A 24,278-nucleotide genomic window follows, 5' to 3' on the forward strand; every position below is an offset into this window, starting at 1 on the left:
TCAATACCTGGATCTGAGCCTGGGCAATAGCAGGCCAGCTACAATTGGTCACAGGGCCTATGGGGTTAAGGAGATGAAAGCAAAATCAGCCAGATTTGGCAGTTTACTGGAGATACTAGTTTCTTGTACAAAAGTTGCTGTACACTCAACAATATGGTCAGCAAATCCACGATTTGTGGTTTGTCAAGGCAGTCTCATGGACCTTGAAAATAGTGAGTGCTTTTTATCCAAAGTAGTGCAGGATTTAAGCAGAGCATATTGATATTGGAAACTATTATGCAAAAGACCAAAGCTTTACTTTGTTAAAACTCTTTCCAAGTGACATTAATGCTATTCAGTTGGTGAAAAGATCAACTTAGATATTTGGCCTGGCATTTAGCTAAAAATATATATATATATATAAAACGTCTCTGGAAACCCATCAAAAGCCCTTCTTTAAAAACCAACTGCTTTTAGTCAGGATATAAAAAGGAAATAGTCCTAGCGCACTCGTTCTAGTTCTCTAGCACAGGATTCCTGGCAGAAATGAAACATAGTTTAAGATTTGGTTAGGAATACAAGTTCAGGGGCTATTCAAAGCCCCTTGGTAAATTAAATACATTTGTTCAAATGCTCAGCAGTCTTTAGTACTACGAGAGCTAAGTGTATTACTTAAAGCACGGTAAGGCACTTACTTGTTGGGAGTGAATGAAAGACAGGAATGTTTATGAAGGAGCTAAGCACAAGAGTAAAGTGTAGTATCCTCAGTGGAAGTCAGAAGAAACATGCACCATTACAGTTTGAGATGGATATAAGCACATAACTTTAGATAATTGCTTACAGACATTTCATTTTCCAACACAAATTTAAAACCTTCACACTCCAAAACAAAATCAAAAGTTGGGGATGGGGTTGTGTATTTAATATTTTTTTCCACCACTGATTATTTCACTTAGCAGCAGCTTTGGAAAGAAATGGGAAGTAAAGACCATATTCAAAAAGGGAAACAAGTTTGAAGAGACAGCCTAACCAGTTTCTTCTAGCATTTAAGAAAATTGTGATTAGAATGAAGGAGATCTAGCTCTAGTATGGGAAGTCTTGCTAATGTTGTCTTCATTCTTTTTTAAGACTGTGCTTAATATACCATCTGTAAGGCTCCACATTTCCATGAGTTCCTAATTTTCAAAAGGAAACGAGAGCTATACAATTAGCCTGTTATAAGCAGAGAGAGTGGTTTACAAGGGCATAAACCCTTGGAGGCCCACATTAGAAAGACCACATAACACAGATAGGAAATTATAATGCCGACTAAGAGGTTATTTGGCAGGGTCTAGGTTACTCTCAGAGTGCTTAATATTAGAAAAGTCAAAAGAAAAATGTTTGAAAAACATACTTTAGGTATGACCACTCAAATTTTTGAGACACCAACCTTTGGGTACACACAGTATAATGGCACTGCTGCACAGGTTTTAAATAGCAATGTGAACTTTCAGCAATCTGAATGATGATGATCTGGCAGATGAAAACTGCAACTATGCCACACGCCAAAGATTTGAAGCTGCAACTGAACCACCAGGTCAGGAAAGCATTACCATTTGACACCGTAATGTCTTCACAATAGATGCTTTGCTGAATTCCAGCAATGTCATAACTGTCAGCTGCTGCTTCATCTAAGTTGAACTTCATCAAATAGAAGATCTGGAGTAGGGGTTACTCTAAACTTGACCAATCAAAATCAGGGATCACAACAATAAGTTGTTTTCTCCGACTTCTTATGAATAATCTGTACTACAATGGGGAAAAAGATGTACAAAAACCTTCAATGTCAAAGGATATTGAGATCAACTTCAAGGTCTCAAAATCTGGAACAAATTCCAGTAATCTTGTTATGAAACACAGCCATAAAGTCAACTTAGTCCAGTTGCCAAAAAAGTTAAATGAATTGCCTCAGAGTGGAGAACCCCAGTTGTGCACTCAGACACTGCTTCTGCAGGGAATATCAGTCATTTCGTTGTGTGGTCCCGCAAGATATTGGGCGAGAATTCAACTGTCACCGAGTAATTGATCTGCATCGCCCTGTTTATTGACGTCATGTACCACAGCCCTTTGTGTTGACACTTTCAGAATTCTCTTGAATAACCAGTCTTCAAAACATTTCAGGTCTAGTCATACCAATTGTAGCTCAAGTCTGTTGATGGTCCGTGCATTATTGAGGGCAGCATCAGTCACTAGGCTAGTAATGGTGATGGGGGCTGCTGCAACAGTCCTGTTAGCCAAGACACTGGTACCCTGTGACCACTATTGCAGGGCAAACACAACGACTTAGGGCAATAGAAGTTTCACACTTGTAAAAAATAAACAGCTATATGTCCATGTAAACATACGGGAGGCTGAGAATTTTCTGGATCATACGTTCCAGGAGGTGGTCATCCCACAGCCACAGAATTCTCAGGACAGCAAGTGGGTGGCCATCCAGCAGGGTAGGAAGAGGGAGGCAGTGCAGGAATCTTCCGGGAGTGTGTTGCTCACTAACCGGTTTTCAGTATTGAATACCAGTGAGGATGACGACATCTTGAAGAGGTGCAGTCCAGAGCATGGTACCGTGGAGCAAAGGACTACACAGGCGCACAGTGAAATGTAGGAATGCAGTGGTTATAAGGGATTCAACAGTCAGGAGGACAGGCAGGCATTTCTGCAACCGCCGACACGAGTCCCACATGGTGTGTTGCCTCCCTGGTGCCAGGGTAAAGGACATCACTGAGAGGGTGCAAAACATTTTATGGGGGGGGAGGAGGGGGAGCAGCCAGAAGTCGTGATCCAGGTGGTAACCAATGACATAGGAAGGAAAAGGATTGAGGTCCTGCAGTCTGAGTTTCAGGAGTTAGAGATGACGTTAAACAGCAGGACCTCAAAAGGTAGTAATCTCTGGATTACTCCTAATGCCATGCGCTAGTGAGTATAGGAATAGTAGGATAAGACAGGTTAATGCATGGCTGCAGAAATGGTGCAGGAGGGCTTCAGATTCCTGGGGCAATAGGTATTTGTTCAAGATGGACGGGTTGCACCTCAACCAATGTCCTCGCGGGGAGGTTAACTAGTGCTGTGGGGGGGTTTAAACTAATTTGGCAGGGGAATGGGCACCAGAGAGTTCTTGAGAAACAAGGTGCAATGGGGACTGGGAAAGGCAAATAGCACTAGAGTGATGAATAGCTCAAAAACAGGAGGGATCAAACAGGGGACAAATGCGAGGCATGTGCGTAAATGCATGCAGCATGGAAAATAAGGTTGGTGAGTTGCAGGCACAAGTCGCCACATAGGACTATGATATAGTGGCAATAACAGAGACCTGGCTCAAAGAAGGGGAGGATTGGGTACTTAATATTCCTGGATACAAGGTATTCAGGAAAGATAGGGAAGGAACGAAAGTTGGGGGGGGGGGGGTGGCAGAAGAAACTATTATAGCACTGGAAAGGAATGATGTGGTTGAGGGGCCAAAGACAGAATCTATTTGGTTAGAATTAAGGAACAGAGGAGCTATTATGCTACTGGGTGTATACCATAGGCCACCAAATAGTGGGAAGGAGATAGAGCAGCAAATTTGCAGGCAAATTACAAAAAGATGCAAGAACTATAGAGTAGTAATAACGGGGGACTTCAATTATCCCAATATAGGCTGGGATAGTAACAGTGTAAAGGACAAAGAGGGGGAGAAATTCCTGAAATGTATACAAGAGAACTTCCTTGATCAGTGTGGGATTTGGGGAACAGTGATCATAATATCATTAGGTTTAGAATAGATAAGGAAAAGGACAAGGAACAATCAAGTGGAAAAATACTTGGAGGAGGGCTCATTTCAGTGAGTTAAAAAGGGATCTTGCCCAGGTAGAATGGAATCAAAAATTGAACAACAGGAGACCTTCAAGGAGGAGGTGGTTCGGGTACAGGAGTAGACACATCCCCATGAGGGGGAAAGGAAGGGCATCCAAAGCTAGAGCTCCATGGATGAGTAAAGAAATAGAGATTATAATGAAACAGAAAATGGAGACTTATGACAAATGTAAGGTTCATAATACAGTAGAGAATCACGTTGACTATAGAAAGTACAGAGGAGATCTAAAAAAAAGGGATTAAGAGGGGCAAAGAGAGAATATGAGAATAGATTAGCAGCTAACATAAAAGGGAACCCAAAAGTCTTTATAAACATATTATTGGAAACGGGTAGTCAAAAAAGGAAATCTTCTTGTGGAGGCAGAGGGTATGGCTGAGGTACTAAATGAATATTTCGCATTGGTCTTCACTAGAGAAGAGGATGCTGCCAATGTAGCAGTAAAGGAGATAGTAGCAATATTGGATAGGATAAAAATAGATAAAAAGGAGGTACTTAAAAGGTTGGCAGTACACAAAGTATAAAAGTCACCCAGGCCAGATGGGATGCGTCCTAGGTTATTGAGCAAAGGGTAGAAATTACAGAGGCTTTGGCCACAATCAACCAATCCTCCTTAGATATGGGGGCTGTGCCAGGGTACTGGAGGATTGCAAATGTTACACCCCTGTTCAAAAAAGGGGAGGGGGATAATACCGGCAATTACAGGCCAGTCAGCCTAACGTCGGTGGTGAGGAAACTGAGACACAATAATCCGGGTCAAAATTAATTGGCACTTGGAAAAGTATGGGCTAATAAATGAAAGTCAGCACAGATTTGCTAAAGGAAAATTGTACTTGACTAACTTGACTGAGCTCTTTGATGAAGTAACCGAGAGAGTTGTTAAGGGTAGTGCGGTTGATGTTATGTATATGGACTGTCAAAAGGCATTTGATAAAATGCCATACAATAGACTTGTTAGCAAAATTAAAGCCCATAGGATTAAAGGGACAGTGGCAGCGTGGATACAAAATTGGCTAAGGGACAGAAAGCAGAGAGTAATGGTGAACGTTTTTTTTCCCAGACTGGAGGGAAGTTAGCAGTAGTGTTCCCCAGGGGTCGGTATTAGGGCCACAGCTCTTTGATAAATATTAAAGACCTGGATGGGTATAGAGGGTATAAATTACAAAGTGTGCAGATGACACGAAACTCAGAAATGTAGTAAACAATGTGGAGGATAGTAACAGGCTTCAGGAGGACATAGACAGACTGGTGAAATGGGCAGACACATGGCAGATGAAATTTAACGCAGAGAAGTGTGAAGTGATACATTCAAGAATGAAGAGAGGCAATATACACTAAATGGTACAATTTTAAAGGAGGTACAGGAACAGACCTGGGGGTGTACGTAAACAAATCTTTGAAGGTGGCAGGACAAGTTGAGAAGGCTGTTAAAAAAAAGCATATGGGATCCTTAGCTTTATTAATAGAGGCATAGAGTATGAAAGCAAGGAAGTTATGCTAAACCTTTATAAAACACTGGTTAGGCCTCAGCTGGAGTAGTGAGTTCAATTCTGGGCACCACACTTTAGGAAGGATGTCAAGGCCTTAGAGAGGGTGCAGAAGAGATTTATTAGAATGGTGTCAGGGATAAGGGGCTTCAGTTATGTGGAAAGACTATAGAAGCTGGGGTTGTTCTCCTTAGAGCAGAGAAGGTTAAGAAGAGATTGATAGAGGTGCTCAAAATCATGAAGGGTTTTGATGGAGTAAATAAGGAGAAACTGTTTCTAGTGGCAGAAGGTTCAGTAACCAGAACACAGATTTGGCAAAAGAACCAGAGGCGAAATGAGGAAACATTTTTTTTTAAGCAGTGAGTTGTCATGATCTGGAATGCACTGCCTGAAAGGTAGTTGAAGCAGATTCAATAATAACTTTCAAAAGGGAATTGGATAAATACTTGAAGGGAAAAAAATTACAGGGCTATGGGGAAAGAGCAGGGGAATGGGATTAAATGGGTAGCTCTACCAAAGAGCTGGCACAGGCACGATGAGCCAAATGGCTCCTTCTGTGCTGTATCATACTATGATAAACAAGTATTGTGCAAGTCAACTTTCAGGAAGGATCCATGACATTAGCAGATTTTGCAGGAAGCTGCATTAGTTGGTACTGCTGTACAATTATAGACGTTATCCTTTCAAACTGATATGCGGAGAGCAATTTGAACTACATAACACGATAGTGAAATACTGATTAGAAGTCTGTGAGTAATGATGGAAGCAATTTGAGGTAAGGGCTCATATTACAAGAAACATTGGAATAATGCAAGCACATTAGCCCAATTGTGATGATTCTTATAGCATTTTGGTGCCAATACTCAAAATTACAAGAGTTTCTGAACTGAGCCAAGAACTAAAAAAAAAGCAAGGATTGCAAACTTTCTATAAATAGGGTGCCCAAAAATGCATGTAATGCTTCTAACTGTGGCCTAACTAATGTCTTGTACATACATGGGTATACACAAGCAAGAATGCCATTAGCTCTTTTTCACCTGCAATCCTGCTTTTAAAGATCTGTGCATCGGCACCCCTCAATCTCTCTGTGCCCCTACTACATTGAAGGTTTACCATTTACTTATTTTTCCATTCTTTTTATCGTTCTGGGAATGCGAGCAATGTTGACAAGGCTGCATTTATTGCCCGCTGCAGTTGTGAGATGGTGGTGGTGGGCCTTCTCCTTCAACTGTTGCAGTCCTTTGGATGCTAATGCTCCCACAATTGTGTTTGATGAGGAATTCCAGAATACAGTGATTGTAAAAGAATCTCAACACAAGTCCAAGTTAGGATGGTGTATGCCTTGCAGGGCTCATATTACAAGAAACATTGGAATAATGCAAGCACATTAGCCCAATTGTGATGATTCTTATAGCATTTTGGTGCCAATACTCAAAATTACAAGAGTTTCTGAACTGAGCCAAGAACTAAAAAAAAGCAAGGATTGCAAACTTTCTATTGATATCCAGGTCATTAATGTAGATTAAAAACAACTGAGATCCAAGCAAGGGAACTTGGAATTGATGGTGCCCCCATGAAATTGCTGCTATAATTATTTCTCCTCAATTTTGATCCATACAAATGATTCTGTAGTACTACTAACGAGATGATAGCTACAAAGTCAATAGCCTATTTTACATTTTAATACCAAATAATATGTATTAAGGATGGCTAAATCAGATGGCCAGAAAAGACAATGAACATGTTATCATTTACACTATGTTTCTATTTCCTGTAATTAAGATGGCCTCCAACAAAATCAATCTCCGTGACATTGTACCACTTAAATGACAACGCTTTAATTGTTAGTTCAATATTCCACAACTAAAGCCACCAGACCATAAGTTAACATCAGCAACAGGTTTTACACATCCAACTAAGTTTTGCTAAGTCTACAAATTCACAAAAAAGTCAAAACATTGTACATAAGACCATAGGAAAAGGAAAAATGAGGCAATTTGGGACATCAAACATCTTCCTTGTAATACCACAACTCTCCCATCTTAGCATCAACAGCATTTGGAACATCCTTAATGTTTCTGTTAATACTACTTTGCTTCGCAGATTATTCCAAACATTTATCACTCTTCAAATAACAAAGTTCTTCCTAGTAACACATAAATTTAAATCAAATGTAGATTTAAAACCAATGTTGTGTGGTCCTATTTTCTTGTAGTATTTGAAGTAATATGCTGGGTTTACTTTATTTGTACCATTTAATATTTTATATACCCTGATGAGGGCTCACCTTACTGCCTTCTTTCTAAACTATAGTGCTTAATATACTCTAATCTTCCCTCAGTCACAGCTCATCCTTTACACCTGGCATCAGTCTTGGTGGGTCTTTTCAGTTCTCCAAATGCGGTCCAGCCAGTGCATGATAAAACCATAGCTTAGTCTTCATAGAATTCTACTCTGTTGTTCTAGCTATATAACCTCAGGATCTAGTTAGCTTTTATAATTGCTTTGTGATATTGACTAGACTTTGAAAGTGATGAGTCTACTCATCTCCAATTGCCTTTTTAAGTCTCACCGTACTACCTCAATTTCATCCTTTCGATACTTATGACTCACAATTTTCAGACCACTGTGCAATATTTTACATTCATCACTAGCAAATTTGATTTGTCAACTACAGAAGACTATGGGGAAAGTGGGACAGTGGGATTAGTTCTAGATTGCTCTGGGAAAAAACAGCACAGACACGAGCTGAATGGCCTGCTTCCAAGCTGTATACTTATATGGTTATGCAGTTAGAACCAATCTGAATCTTTCTGCACATCGTTAGCTGCATCTTCTGCTCTCCTCATCTTACCCCTATTAGCAAATTTGACAATCTTAGTTAGTTTTGATATCCAGGTCATTAATGTAGATTAAAAACAACTGAGATCCAAGCACTAACCACAGCAAGACTACACTCAATATGCTTACCTCACACAGTCTATTCTTGATTCTTGTGGCTTTTAGTTTAATTGGAAGTCTTTCAGAAAGCTTTTAACAAAATTCCGCATAAAAGTATGTAAACTACATTATAGGGAATTTCTCTATTCTCTTTATTAATAAAGTCCTCAAAAAATTCAAGGAAGTCCGGCAGGCATGATCTTCCCAATTCTAAATCACTGCCGACCATTTAAATTATTGCTGTACAAGTAGTGTACTTTCCTATCCCTTACAATAATTTTCATTATTAAAAAGTCAGATTAATGAGCCTGCAATCGTCTGTCAGATTGGTCAATCTGTTTAAATAAAAGGTAGCCAATTTGCATGCTACCAGTCCTACAGGACCTCACGAGTGCTCAATGGCAGTAACCAGTGCCCCAGATATTTCCTCCATAGTCTCCTTCACCATCCTAAGATATATGCCATCTCGCCTGAGTTAGGTTGATGATTCTCTCTGCCACACTGACTTTGGGTGTACTACAAAAATATGGGCGGCAGTTACCATCATCTTCTATGGTGAACATTTCTAGATAATATTCAATAAATATTTTAAACCACTAGCAGTTTTCTTGGGTGCTGCTCAGGGCAAGTCTGAATGTATGCACTGTTTTACAATGAAAGGAGTATTATACCATGTAATACACAGCAGCCTGGAAATTGCTCATAAAATAACGGTGAGGCTAACAGGGCTCACTGTTATTTCAGGGCAAATGGAAAAGCAAGTCCCAGAGAGCGCACATGCATAGTCAAATGCGGAAATACGGAAATTGCTTTACCATTTGTCCTGCTCGTTTGAAAGCTTCGTATTAAAGAGATCTCACGGCTCAATAAAAGGAGCAGCGCGAACTTGCTGCACCGCCCAGCTGGAAACAAACTGATCTCTCCATAAAAAAGGTATGCTGGGTTTTTTTTAGGTCTAAACTAACTTTTAACGGCATAGTAAGTATTAATGACTGCCAAACAACCTCTCTGGCATTGAAAATTAATTTTTAAAAATGTGGAGTCTCATTCCTCCCGATATTAATTGTTGGGGACATTTAAAAAAAAATGTAATTTAATTTTTTTTTAAACTTGTTCTTTCTATATCTTTTACCTCTGTCTTTTAATCTTACCCTCTCTTTTAGCTCAAATTAATCGAAGTTTAACTGTTTGGTCAGCAAACTTTACAGATTGTAATGTTCTGGTCAGTTTCAGGCTGTATTCGTAGCCACAGAATCTCATGCAATGGCTTCGCTTCCCACTCCCACACCGTTAACCTCTGGAGTCCCCCAAGGATCTCATCTACATGCTGTACCTTGGCGACATCATCTGACAACACGACGTCAGATTCCACATGTACGCCAATGACACCCAACTCTACCTCATCATCACCACTCTCAAACCCTCCATTGCATCTGATGGTCACATCCAACATCCAGTATTGGATGAGCAGAAATTTCCTCCAATTTAATATTGGGAAGACCGAAGCCATTGTCTTCAGTCCCCACCACAAACTCCGTTCCCTAGCCACCGATTCCGTTCCTTTCCCTGGCTACTGTCTGAGGCTGAACCAGACTGTTCGTAACTTTGATGTCCTATTTGACCCCGAGCTGAGCTTCCGACCCCATATCCTCTCCATCACCAAAAACACCTACTTCATTCTCCGTATTATCGTCTGTCTCCACCCCTGCCTCAGCCCATCTGCAGCTGAAACCTTCAACAATGTTTTTATTATCATCAGACTAGGCTATTCCAATGCTCTCCTGGCCTCCTATCTTCCACCCTAAACTTCGCTGACCTACTTTGGCTCCTAGCCCCCAAACACCTCAAATTTAAAATTCTCATCCTTGTGTTCAAATCCCTCCATGGCCTCGCCCCTCCCTTTATCTGTAACCCCCTTCAGCCCTTCGAGAACTCTGCTTTCCTCCAACTCTAGACTCTTGCCCATCCAACACTTCCTTCACCCCACCATTGGTGGCCATACCTTCAGCTGTCTAAGCCTTAAGCTCTGCAATTCCTCCCCTAAACCTCTCTGCCTCTCTCTCCTCCTTCAAGACCCTCCTTAAAACCTACCTCTGATCAAGCTTTTGGTCACCTGTCCCAATGTCTCCTTCTTTGGCACTGTCAAATTTTGTCTGATTACGCTCCCGTGAAGCGCCTTGGGACGTTTCAATACGTTAAAGACGCTATATAAATGCAAGTTGTTGTTTTAAATTCCAACCCTTGCTTTCTGAACCTGCATTATTCATTTCAACTAAAAATTCTAACCAAGATTACTTTGCATTACAAATGATGAATGGCAGGATTTAAATCAGATTTAAAAATTTATCACTAACAAAATGGTTAGTGACATGTTAGGTTTGCTTTTCAGCATTTCATACATTGGATATTTTTCTTTTTTATCCTTTTTGTTCCTTCCTGGAAGCACTAAATCTGGAATCTGACCATTGTAGACAGTCTTTAGTTTGTCATATTGCTTTGAAAAACAATTATGCACATGTGAAGAGAGATTTTGATTGTAATCTTTCAGTGCATATTTTCAGGTTACAACATTTGGATAAGAACATAAACTCTCGAATGTGTCAAATTTTCAACAATTCTACAGGTACTGCTAAAGATGTTTATTTTCCTCTCCAAAACAACCAAGGATATCAGAGTGCGAGAACCAATTGCTTTCATTACTGCAGCTCACCACCGTCTCCAGCAAAGCAAGTGCACTGTCCTCTACATATTTCACCTTCAAATTCTCAACCATCCCCATCCCCTATCCTCTCCAAGTTCATTTCATCCATGCGGCCTATCACCTGCTCCTTCGACCTCATTCCCAATTAATTCCTAATTTCCCTTCCTGGTCCCCATGGTGGCCAATATTGTAAATGGTTCCCTCTCCTCAGACAATGTCCCCTCACCTGTGTCCCTCAAAAAGATGCACCCTCAATCCATCTGCCTTTGCTAACTACCATCCCATCTCAAATCTCCTTTTCAAAAGGCCCTTAAATGTGTTGTCACCTCCCAGATGTATGCACAACTCCAACTCCCTGTCTGAATCCCTCCAATCAGGTTTCCACCCCTCATCGTGAACGCATACTCTGACTGTGACCATGGTGCATTATCCCTTCTCGTCCACCTGAACCATGCTGCAGTCTTCAACATAGTCAATCACATGATCCTCCTCCAATGCCTCACCTTCATTGTCCAGCTCTGTGGGACTGTGTTTGCATGGTTCTACTCTTGAATATCCAACCATAACCAGATTAACACTAGTCAAGGCCTCATCCCACCCCACACGTCCAGAGTCCTGCAAGCATCCATCTTTGGCCCCCTACTCTTCCTCATCTGCATAATGTCACTTGGCAACATCATCCAAAGCCATGGGGGCACCTCCCATATGGAAGCATATGAACCCCGGCTCTACCTCTCAATCACCTTTCTTGACCCCTGTACTGCCTCTGTCCCAGGCGGCTTGTCCAACATCCGGTCTTAAGTAAGCTGTAACTTCAAGTTAAACATCGGGAAGACCAAAGCCATTGTCTTCAGCACCCGCCACAAACTCTGTACCCTCGTCACTGACTCCAACCCCCTTTCCAGTCATAGTCTCTGGATGAACCAGAGTGTTCGCAACCTCGACGTCCTGTTTTACCACAAGCCAAGCTTTCAACTTCATATGCCCGCCATCACAAAGGCCACCTACTTCCACCTCCATTCCCATCTCAGCCCACCTGCTGCTGAAACCCTCATTTATGCCTTTGTCGCATTCAAATTCAATGACTCCAGTGCTCTCCTTGCTGACCTCTCATCCTCAACCCTCCATAAACTTCATCTCATTCAAAACTCTGTTGCCCGTATCCTATCTCACACCAAGCTTTGCTCACCCATCACACCTTCCTCACTGACCTACATCGGCTCCCAGTTGTCCACTAGCTTAGATTTAAAATTCTCATCTTTGTGTTTAAATCCCTCTGCGCCTCACTCCTCCCTATCTCTGTAATCATCTTCTGCGCTACAACCTCCCACCAACCCTCCCCCCCCCAACCCCCTGCAAACCCACAAACTCTCTGCTCTTCTGACTCCGGCCTCTTGAACATCCACCTCTCCCTTCGCCCCTCCATTGGTGGCTATGCCTTCAGCTGCCTAGGTCCTTCTACTATTTGAAATACTTTTGTTTGGATACACTTCCTCACTTCGATAGCATACAAATATTTTCATATCTTTCCTATTCAAATCAGATCCACACCTTGCATTGTTTGTCGGTCACAATTTGTTTTCTTTTTTGGAAGGGAAAAATAGGGAAGACTTCATTAAAATGGGACCAAGTTTAAAATAGGGCCATTTGAATCACTTTAAGTCCATCAAAAAAGAAATAACTTGCATTTATATAGCACCTTTAATGACAACAGGACATCCCAAAGCGGTTTACAGCCAATGAAGTACTTTTGAAGTGTAGTCACAGTTGTTATATAGGGAAACATACATTTTGTGCAAACTTTAAAACATTTGTCACCCCATAAATTTACACTGGTTTACATATTGGTGTATTTTGGTTGAACGATGTTTGCAGGAATATAAAATGAGTCTTCTGATATAGTTCTTTATAGTAGTACACTATATGTTTCAAGATCAGAGCGTTTTGTTGGCAGCGGAGGCAGAGTCCCAGGTTAGGAGCTAAAGGTGAACCTAATGTGTCTTGAATTGCCATTGGTTGAGTCACTCTTCTTGTGGCACTAGGAGCCAGTTGGAGGTACATTGCCATTTTTCCTTTCATATCAAGTTGACAGAGACATGTCTCATAGATGCTATACACCACTGTAAGGTTGGTTGGCGGGGCGGGGTGGTGCGGAGAAAGAGAAGAGAAGGGTGCACATCGCCTGGTGTGTGAGATATGTGTCCATGAAAGGTCAGCAAGAATGGGTGATTTTCAACCTTCACATAAAACTGGAAAAATAACAAACAGGACCTCTTTACTGGAGGTTTACAAAACAAAGCCCTACCTCAAACATCACAACCCCTCTTTCCTCTCCCCATGGACGAAAGGCAACTTGATACGAGGGGGAAGACAGGAATATATCCTCAACTGGCTTCAGGTGCCACAAGAACAGTAATCCAACCCAATGGCATGCCAAAATAAGTTAGAGCAGCCTTTAGCAACTGTCCTGAGAATGGATTTGGAAAATGTGTAAGAGTTCTCTCTATGGGCAGTGAAGTGACTGTTTTTTGATTGATTTCTGGAAAATAAATTGTATTTTCCTTACCCTTAATGCGCTCTCCTCCCATACCACGCTTACATAAATAATCTCCACTTGTAATAACGGAGAGCAGCTCTTTACCTTTACTGTCCATTTGTTCAGGTATGGATTTTATAATGAATGCCAAGAAAGATATAAAACTTAAAAAAACTAATCTGCAAACTTCCTTCAATATCAAATATCTCTGCAACAGTATCTGTTGTTACTGAAAGGTGTAGGGAGTAATTTTTGTTCAAAGTACATATACAAGAAATTAATGGCCTCTCTGGGCATTTCCAGGAATAAAAAGATTCTCACTCTCTCCACTATGAACCCTAAAAATTAAATTTAACAAAAAAAATATCAAAATTTACCCAACAATTTATACCTTTCCTCTTTATCCCCTTCCCCCCTCCCCCAATCAAAAAAAAATCTTATGCAAGCACATTTTGGGGGAGCAGATAAAACACTAGGACTTTTTAATGATTGACAGCCAGATTGGCCTTTGGCAAAGTGGGCCAGGTCTTTCTATTTGTAAACTCTGCCCCTGTCCAGCACTGATTCAGCAAAAAGGTAAAAGATAACAATTGAGTAAATCACTGAAGTAACATGTCCGAGGTACGAGAAAAGATTGGAAGATATACATAGATGGAACAGCAAACAGATGAAAGGAGAGAACAGAGGGTAGAAAGAGTGAAAAAAGATACCAAGACAAAGAGAGATGCAGAAAAAGAGAGGAAAAAAGGCAGACAAAAAAGTGGAAGGAATGAGAGAGCAAAACACTGATGCGGGAAGACAGATCCTACATTTTTTGTCCACAAGCTACACCACAAGATCAATAACTAAGAATGGAAAAGCAGTGGGTGCGGTATATTTGGATTTCCAAAAAGTGGTTGATAAAGCACCATGTAACAGACCTATTGCAAAATTTAAGATACTAAATGTAAAATAGCAATCTGGATAAAGGGATGCAGGCAGAATGGAAGCAGAGAATAGAAAGAAGCAGATGTTTCTTGGATTGGAAAGATGCAGCTACTAGTGTGCCCCAGGATCAATGTTAGGACCTCTTGTTCTCTATATACAAATATGACTTGGACATGGGCATAGATAAAATATCTGCTGCTAATATCAAATTAGGCAGCATGGCAGACTTGAGGAAGAATGCAGGAAATTACAAGAACAATAGGTAAGGGAGTGGCAAGTGGCAAATGCAGATAAATGTGAAGTAGTACATTTTGGAAAAAATATAATGGATATGTACCCTGACTAGTAAAATTCTCAATGATATGGAGGAACAGTGGAGCATATACATAGATTATTTAAGGCAGGACAGCAGATGTGGGGGGGCGGATCCATATACATACATACACACACATATATATATATATTTATTTATAAGATACACAGAATAGCAGCAACATTAGACCACAGGAGTTGTGGAAAAGGTGCAATGTAGATTCACTAGCATGATACTAGGGATCAAAGGATATAATTATGATGAGACACTTGAAAAACTTGGGCTTTATTCATTAGAGCAGAGAAGCTTAAGAGGGATGGGGGAAATCAAATATTGTTCAAAATTTTGAAATGGCTTGATAGGGTAAGTGGTGAAAGATTATTTTCACTGCTCAGTGAATAAGTAACCAGAGGACATATAGTATTGGCAGAAAAGGGGTATTTCAAAGGACCTTTTCATGCAAAAGGTTACTAGAATATGGATTGCAATACTACAAATGGCTACTGAAGACACATTCAACCTCTACCTTGAAGATGGAATCAGGTAATTAGGTAGAAAAAAATTAAAGGGTACAAGGAAAAAGCAGAGTAACAGGATTGCAGTAGATTGCTCTGACATAGAGCTAGAACTAGCACAGGCTTGATGGACTGAATAGTCTCCTTTGTGTTGAAGTTTCTGTGATTCTATGAAAACAAGTCAAAGGCAAAAAAAGACAACTTAGCCAATTCAAATTCTTCCCTCTTATACCCCAATTATTCCATTTTAGCATAATGTTGAAGGTTCTACATTAATCTCTCTCCATCACTCTCTGGACCAATGTTTTCCTAAAAAAGAGAGTCCTTGGCAATAATGATTATTTATGATTCCAGTAGCTCCTATACTGAAATGCATTCAGCATGTACAGTAAAAAGTATTAGGGAATCTGCAAAAAGCTGAAAATTGAATTGTGTACCTTGTTTTACAATTCTTGCATGGTAAAAGGACCAATACTTTGCTGGGCACATTGACTATCCATCCAGCAATTTCCAGTGTCAGCAAATGTTTCCTGTCCAAACTCCTTCCTAAATATATAACCTGGTGCACCATTTCCAAATTTTTTTTTAAGTTTATTGCTCTCAACTCTCCTGTCTTAACTAATCTGATAGAATCTACAGCACAGAAACAGGCCATTTGGTCCAACTGGTCTATACCAGTATTTGTACTTCAATTGTGCCTTCTCCCACTCTAGTTGCCTCTTCCCACCCTGCCCCCCCCCCCCACCCCGGTATTTCTCTCTTCCTTGCTCCCACATGTAAACCTCCCCTTAAATGTACCAATACTATCTGCTTCAACCACTCCAGGTGGCAATGAGGCTGTAAAGTTTAAGTTTCTTTAATACCATACCTTGGTCTCTTCTCCACTCCTCTGGCACCTTTCCTCCTTCGAGATCCTCACTTTGTTCCACCCCTCCTGCTTTTAAAATCCTTGTTCTTTACTGCCGCCCCCCATGTTTCTCATCGAGATATCTTCCCATCTTTCCTCCCTCAGCCTCTGCACTGAGCAACTCATCCTCAGTAATTTCAAACTCCATCTCAACTCAGCTTGACCTCTCTCCTCTGATTTCACTGTCCTCCCTCATTCGCTCCCTCCATATGAATTCTCCTACCATATTCATCGTCACCCCCTCAAATTTCACAGCTCACATAACCTTTCTACAGTCATGGTCTTGATCACAGACTATATCATCCCCTTGTTTTCCTCACCACCACATCCCCCTATCACCTTCCAACCCCACTTCATTTACAACTGCACTTTCAAATTCCCCACTACGAAGCGTTTGACCCTCCAATTGCCACAATACCTCTGCAGGTGTCCATTCTCGCTCCTCTAACTTTGATGCCCTGTCCCCAGTACAACCCTTTCTCTCCCCCCCCGGTTGTTTTCCCTGGTATAACTCTGATCTTTGCGTCCAAGTCCAAGGGTTGCAGTCTTGAGCGTTTCTGGTGCACAACTCGTTTAGCCATCCATCTCCAGGTCTGGTTTGACCATATTAAACTCCATCGGGCTTCACTCTCCTCTGCCAAAACCATTACACCAGAATCATCCTAGAGAGCAAAAGTAACCCCCATTTTTTCCTCCATTACCAACCGGCTCCTGAAATCTCTCTCCCCTGCCGCCTACACCGTCACCTCTAACAAGCGCAAGGAGATCGGGGACGTGTCACTAAAATTGAGACCATCTTTTCAGCTGTCTCTGCTACATCCCCCTCCCCCGCTCACCAAACCCCACCCCCCCAACCCACCCTATATCCCATGTCTTACTCTAGTTTCTCTAGCTGCCTTCATGTCCTCTACAAGAGCCACCTCCTGCTCCCTTGACCTCAAACCACCAAACCGTTGACCACCCAATGTCCCTTAATGGCCCCCATGCAAGCTGACATTGTAAATGCTTCCCTTTCCTCAGGTACCGTTCCCCTCCCTTTCAAAACCACCATCATCCCATACTCAACAAACCCTCCCTCCACCCCTCTGTCCTTGCAAATTACCACTGCCATCTCCTGTTTCCATTTCCTCTCCGAAGCCCCTGAACATATTGTCTCCTCCCAAATCCATGCCCATCTTATCCAACTCTCCACTCCTGCTACAGCACTGAAATGACCCTAATTAAAGCCACAAGTGACACCCACTGCGACTGTGGTGCATTATTCGTCCTTGTCCTTCTCAATCTCTCTGCAGCCTTTGCAACAGCTGACCACATCATCCACCTCCAATGCCTCTCCGCCGTTATCCAGCCCTTACTTGGTTCCACTCTTACCAATCCATCATAGCCACAGCATCTCCAGTAATGGCTTCTCCTTCCACGCCCACACCATTACCCCTGGAGCCCCTCCCCCCCAAAAGATCCTGTCATTGCCCCCCCCCACCTTCCTCATCTACATGCTACCATTTGACAACATTATCCAAATGCCTTGGATCATCGTCCACGTGCATGCAGATGATACCAAGTTCTACCTTTCCACTAACTCTCACCGTCTGTGTTGTTTGTTCTACATCCAGTCCCGAATGAGCCGCAATTTCTTCCAGTTAAACATCGTCTTTAACCCCAGCCACAAGCTCCATATTCTCGCCACTGATTCAATCCTATTCCCCGGCCACCATCTCAAGTTGAACCATTATTCACAACCTCAGCATCCTATACGACGCCAAGCTGAGTTTCCAACCCCATATCATCTCCATCACAAAGACCACCTACTTCCACATCTGCAATATTGCCCACCTCCATCCTTGTTTGAGTCCATCTGCAGTGGAAATCCACATCCACGCCTTTATCATCTCCAAACTCGACTATACCAATGTTGTCCTGGCCAGCCTCCCATCCTCCATAAACATTAACTCAGCCAAAAATCTACTGGCCGTATCCTATCCTGCACCAAATCCCACTCACCCATCACCCCTGTGCTCGTCGATCTACATTGTTCCTCCAACTCTGGCCTCTACTGCATCAACCGCTCCCTTCACTTCACCATTGGCAGCCATGCCTTCAGCCGTTCAGGCCCTATGCTATGGAATTGCCTCCCTAAACCTCTCATCCTACATGTGGAAGCTGACTTCATGCGAATCAGTAAAGCATACATCCACTACAAATTTCCAATGAGTTCTGTCAGCATTATGACCAAGTTATTTAAATAAGTATTTGTCTTTTATTTAAAAAAATAATAAAATTAATAAGTTTATGGATCACAGAGTTCTCTGAGGGTTGTATTGCTGGTGGAGGTTAGAGATAGGAAGAAGCGAGGACATGGAGGGATTTGAACACGAGGATAAGAATTTTAAAATCCCTAAATACCGCCATTTCTCTATCTATATTAGATACTGTAAAACAGCTTTTTAATGTATTTTTACCTAATACCCAAGGTTATTTAAGCGAAAGTTTTACAGCAAATCTCGATTGTGCAAAGAATTTGATCACTAAACTTTTGAAAAAATTGTATATTTATAGAATATATTTGGCTTTCATTTCACAGGAACACAGCATCAAAAATATTCCAGTTATCATTGCTTCTTGTCGAGACATGACCAGATCAAAATATTTACATCATATATATAGTGGTACCTTCTCAACTAGTCACACACGACATCATCATCTTTAAAAGAAAATCATGGCAGACACTTTTAGAATTGTAAGCACAAATCAAGAAGCCCATGACTACATATTCCATAAATTAAATAACATTTAGATATTGACAGATTGTAATATAATCTTAAATTACATACCACAAGAATTACTTTCACGTGTTATGGCAGCTGAACACCTCAATTATGGTTCAAATATTATATATCTTTAAATAAAACACAAGACCACAAGAATTTTTTTAAAGTTTCACTGGGTAGCTTGATCTTTTCACTGTGCATTAAAAGACTTCATGACAATTTGCTTGGAGCAGGAAATCTTTACAGGTTATATGTAAAAGAGGTAATAATAATAAATGATATCCTGTAAACCACAGGGTGTCCCATATAAAAATAAAAGAAATCCATGATAAAAATTGCGTTTTTCAAGACTATATCGTTTGTAATTACGATTGACATCTAAAGAAACATTGAATTTGATAAACAAACTGTACTTTCAATTACTCATTTTGAAAAGAATGTCCCCCAGCACTACCATTCTGATTACATAACAGTAGCGAAAACATATTACATGTCTCATAGTAGGCCGAAGAAAATAGAAAACATTCCACCATTTGGGACACAATTAAAAAGGAAATTATTTCTCATGAAGTTTCTAAACAAATAAAGGTAAATGGTACACAAAAATATGTTCTGGTAATAAATATACATTCTGGTAATAAATATACATACTCCACATCCTATACAGCGCTATTTTTAAATAATCGAGAATATAAATAGTTCGATCCATCCTGCAAGGAAGACACAGTCAGCTACGATAAGCATTTTAAGTGAACAGTGAAAATCTGCTGATAAATTACAAACAAAATATGCCAATGTAATATAAACGTGACGGATTGGGACGACTATTTCACTACTTTTTGCCCTCACGACATCGAGAACGAATCTGAAATTCGTTTTATGAAAATGGACCATACAATATAACGCTAACCAAACAATATGCTTTTTGAATCAAATCATAATATAGTACGTTAGTGCAGATGACACTTAGTGCTAATTTCTGGGTTTACCGAGAGACAACTGAAGCTACTCCTATTATTCCCTGATGCACTGCTCCTTCCACTGTATCTTTCAAACGCAAAAGACTACAGCCACAGCAGCGGTATCGATATTTCAATTTCAGTTTATATATTAAAAAGTAAATAAATAAAAATGAACGCAATCGGCAGTACCACCTTCACATTAAAACGTTTTAGAAAATTTATACTGATTTGCTTCTGGACGCATAGCTTTGATTTCTAAATTTTATTTGTTTAAATTCAATTTCGGTGGTTATGTAAAAAACTAAATAATAAATCCAGACTCGGCCTCATCCTGTAATCCACTGGAAACAGAGGGAGGGCCTGTCTTGTAAATCCACGAATGAAACCACAACCTAAGACATCACATTCTGACTGCAGTTTTATTTCTACTTTAATATATATATATACATAGACACATATATATACACATATAAAACACACTTACTTGCCAATTACTTCACACAGCTCATATACATCTTCAAACAGGACGTCGTCGTCGGCCATAGTCGAAAATTAAAATCAGAATTTTAAGAATGAGAATTCAAAGTAAAAAAAATCTTTCCAATCGGAGAAATTAATAAAACCGTTTCCCGTGCAGACCAGTTAAGGAATTCAACACAATGAAAATTTCCAGACACCGCCAGTGAAAGGAAACACTAATTTATACTGAAACAGCCGAGTAAACCAGGCTGATGGGCTCCGCTCGGGTTTGCAATCCTTCTCACGACCCCACCTTCTCTTTCTCACTGGTTTAAAAACCCAGATAATCCACAGTCCTAGGCTCCTTGTCTCGGGATGTAGCTGCTCCCTCGAAGCCCAGGCCAAGACCCGGGAATGATTTGCATGAAGCTTTTTTTTAATATTTCACAGCCGGCGTTGTTTAGATCATATTACCGCTTTCTCCCTGCCGTGCGCTGCTATGTTGGCCCGTCCCCTTTCGGTGCGCTGCTCAGTTTAACCCTGGACACATTCGGCGGGCGGGCGGCGGCGAAGATCCACTCGGCGGCGGCGGCGGCGGCGTCGAACCGGAACCCACCAATCACCGCTCACTCACTCCCTGGTCACACTCTGGATGCGTCAGCACGAAACTCTCAGGCTGAGGTACCTTTGCGCATGCGTCGCAGCAGCAGACCAGCCCTTCCCGGACCAACACTACGCATGCGTTAACTGGGATTCCCGTAGCACCTGTGTTGGGTCTGCGGTGTCTGAGTTTGCAAACTTGTACCCTGTAAACAGTCGCTCTTACAAAGTGTCAAAAAATTGTGCTTGCACATATAAAATAGAAAACAATAGTTGAACTATATTTTTTATTTTGAAACAATTTATCGTGTTACACGTTGTGGCTGCGAATCTTATTACGCTACAGCGAATAAACGAGAGCGACTGCAGATCCACTCGGGTAAATATTGTTTCATATATAGTTTACTGCCCTTTTCAATAAGAGCAAAACGATATAAAGTACTGTAAGCCCATCTGCTTTTTAAACCCACCTCTATTCCTTTGTAACCCCCCCCCCGACTTCACTATTCCAATGCTGTCCTGGTCAGCCTCTATATTCCAGGCTTCATAAATGTCAGCTCATCCAAAACTCTGCTGCCTGTATCACAACCTGCACAGTCCCACTCACCTATATTGTCTACTGGTTCCCCAATGCCTCAGCTTTAAAATTCTCATCAGTGTTTAAATCCCTTACCACCCCCTCCTTGCCTTGCACCATCATCCCTTTTGTCATTTAATCACGTCTGCCCGCCACCCTATCAGAGACCTGACCTTCCCTTTTGTTCTTTCCTCCCCCTGCCCCCCTTTGTCTGGCTCTGTACTTGCTTAAAAACTGTTAAACCTCAAACTGCTTCCAGTTCTGATGATAGGTCATCGACCTGAAACGTTACCTCTGTTTCTCGCTCCAGAGATGCTGCCTGACCTGCTGAGAATTTCCAGCTTTTTCTGTTTTTATTTTAAATCCCTACTTGGCCTCACCCTCCCCACCTCTGTGTAACCACTGTTGTAGTGTAGAAAACACAGCGGTCAATTTGCGGACAGCAAGGTCCCACAAACAGCAATGTGATAATGACCAGATAATCTGTTTTTAGTGATCTTGGTTGAAGGATAAATATTGGCCAGGGCACCTGGGAGAATTCCCTTGCTCTTCTTCAAAATAGTGCTGTGGGATCTTTTACGGGGCCTCGACTCATCCAAAAGATGGAGCCTCCAACAGTGCAGCACTCCCTTGGTACTGCACGGGAGTGTCAGTCTAGGTTATGTGCTCAGGTCTCTGGGTGGAACTTGAACCCACAACCTTCTGACTCATAGGCGAGAGTGCTACCACTGAGCCACGGCTGCCACATATTATTATGTGGCATAACCACAGGGTGCAGCTAATGATAACCATAGTGAAAATAGAAGACATGTCTCCTGGAGATGGCTGAGAATAAAAAAGAACATCGGGCTATAAATTGGGCCGTGTAGAACCCGTTTTTCAGGCACTACGCAGCCTCTTAAGGTCCCAAAATTGTGTCCAGAATGCACGTGCATGCTTCTAGTGTGATGCCATCTTGGTAAAAACGTTTGCGCGCACGCAGATAACAAACGCCAGCATCACGTAAAGTAAGGAGCATATGCGTTAGGTCAGTGTGCAATGCTGATTTAAAAGGATAGATACCATTTTGGCACGCAACGCTCCAGCTGTCGCACTGTCTTAACCACGAACAGCTGAACATGTCTTAGATGGTGTGGAGGACCCCTCCACCAGCGCTATTTAAAGGGATCATGCAGGTATTGCAGGTTAGTTGCTGGATTATTGCTTCTGGCTGTTGGTACAATTGTACGTGTTTGTTGCAACAGTATATAGAGAGTGTTGGCAGGTCCAGCATTACAGTTGGTGTCATTTATGACAGTGTGCTGAACAAGATTCCTGGCAACCGTGGGTGGCCTGCTAGGGCTCCCGCTGGGCATAGAACATGACTGGGAGCGTGCAGAGGGGCCACGCAAAGCTGCGAGGAGAGAGAGGTGGTGGAGGAGGCCATTTCCCATGAGGGCCTTCAGGGAACAATACTCTTACCTCAACAAGAGCGAAAATCAGTGCATCGACAGCTACGGTTCACGAAAGAGGTCGTGACGGAGATATGTTAACTACTGCAGCCTCAGAGCAGGGCAAGGACAGCATGGCCCGTGGCTGTCAAGGTAACTGTGAACTTTTACGGCTCTGGATCCTTTCAGGCCTCTGCTGGCGATGTGAGCAACATCTCGTGGTTTGCAGTGCTCTGCTGCATAAGGGAGGTCACGGAGGCAGGGTACGAGCTGTGCAACAGGTTCATCACGTTCCCTCTTGATAGAGAGAAGCAGAACGAGTGAGCATGAGGGTTTTCTCACATTGCAGGCTTCCCCATGGTGCAGGTTGCCATTGACTGCACGCACATTGCCATGCGTGCTCCGCATCTCAACTCGGCCATCTTCATGAACAGAAAGGGGATCCACTCCCTCAATGTGCAGCTTGTGTGCAACCACATGCAGGTCAATGCCCGTTACCCTGGCAGCAGTCCAACATCCTAACTATCTTTGAGTCAAAAAGATCGTGGGATGTGGGCAACGAGGAGGAGGATTAGGTATGCAGAGACCCCCTTTGTCGGGATCTCCAGCGGCGCCATGGCCATGGCCGCAGCGACGGTACGCCCAATAATCCGCAGAGCGGTCTCCTCCATGGGGGTGAGGACGTGTAGCAGTGCCTGTCCTCCCTCAGGTCTTTCGCGCTGCCGTTTTTTATGCGCCACCTTCTCCTGCAAGACAGAGGGAAGTGTGTCATTGAGTGTCCTGCAAGACGTTTGGGTGATTTGCCTATCATGGTAGAATAACTGCCAGTGTGTGTGAAGGTGAGATGCAGCATGCAAAGTGCAGCGTTTTGTATGGATGGGCAGCATTTGTTGGTGGGTGGGTGTCGGGGGTGTCGTGCATGGAGCAGTGCTGGGGTTGGTAGGATGTGCCACTTGACACTTGAATTCATTCACCTTGACCACTCATGTCAAATCATTGAACTTCTTCCAGCACTGCATCCACGTGTGTGGTGCAGTGCTCCTGCCATTCACCTCCAGGGCCACTTCCTCCCGCTGCCTCCACAGCTGGTGTCTGGAGGGTTTCCTGCCACCCTGCGGGTACAAGATGGCTCTCCGTTCGTCCATTCCCTCCACCAAGGCCTCCAGTGCGTTATCGGAGAACCCCGGTGCATGCTCCCTTGCCACTCCAGCCATTCTAGCCGTCATTCTCCATTGCTTGCATTACATATGCACCTCCCCTTTAAGAGGTACAGACTGCCTTTAACTAGTGC

General features: G+C 42.2%; 1 protein-coding gene across 2 annotated transcripts in view; it reads right to left on the reverse strand.

Moving 5' to 3' along the window:
• caska (calcium/calmodulin-dependent serine protein kinase a) overlaps window positions 1-20,983 on the reverse strand; it is a 399,989-nt gene extending 379,006 nt beyond the window's left edge. For both annotated transcript variants that reach the window (XM_067992893.1, XM_067992892.1), the window contains exon 1: window positions 20,406-20,983. In XM_067992893.1, the coding sequence (XP_067848994.1) occupies window positions 20,406-20,464 (59 nt within the window). In that variant the 5' untranslated portion in view covers window positions 20,465-20,983. The remainder of the gene's footprint in view (window positions 1-20,405) is intronic.
• Between the last annotated feature and the right edge of the window lie 3,295 nt (window positions 20,984-24,278).

The sequence above is a fragment of the Heptranchias perlo genome, chromosome 11 (assembly GCF_035084215.1).
Source record: "Heptranchias perlo isolate sHepPer1 chromosome 11, sHepPer1.hap1, whole genome shotgun sequence".
Classification (NCBI taxonomy): Eukaryota; Metazoa; Chordata; class Chondrichthyes; order Hexanchiformes; family Hexanchidae; genus Heptranchias; species Heptranchias perlo.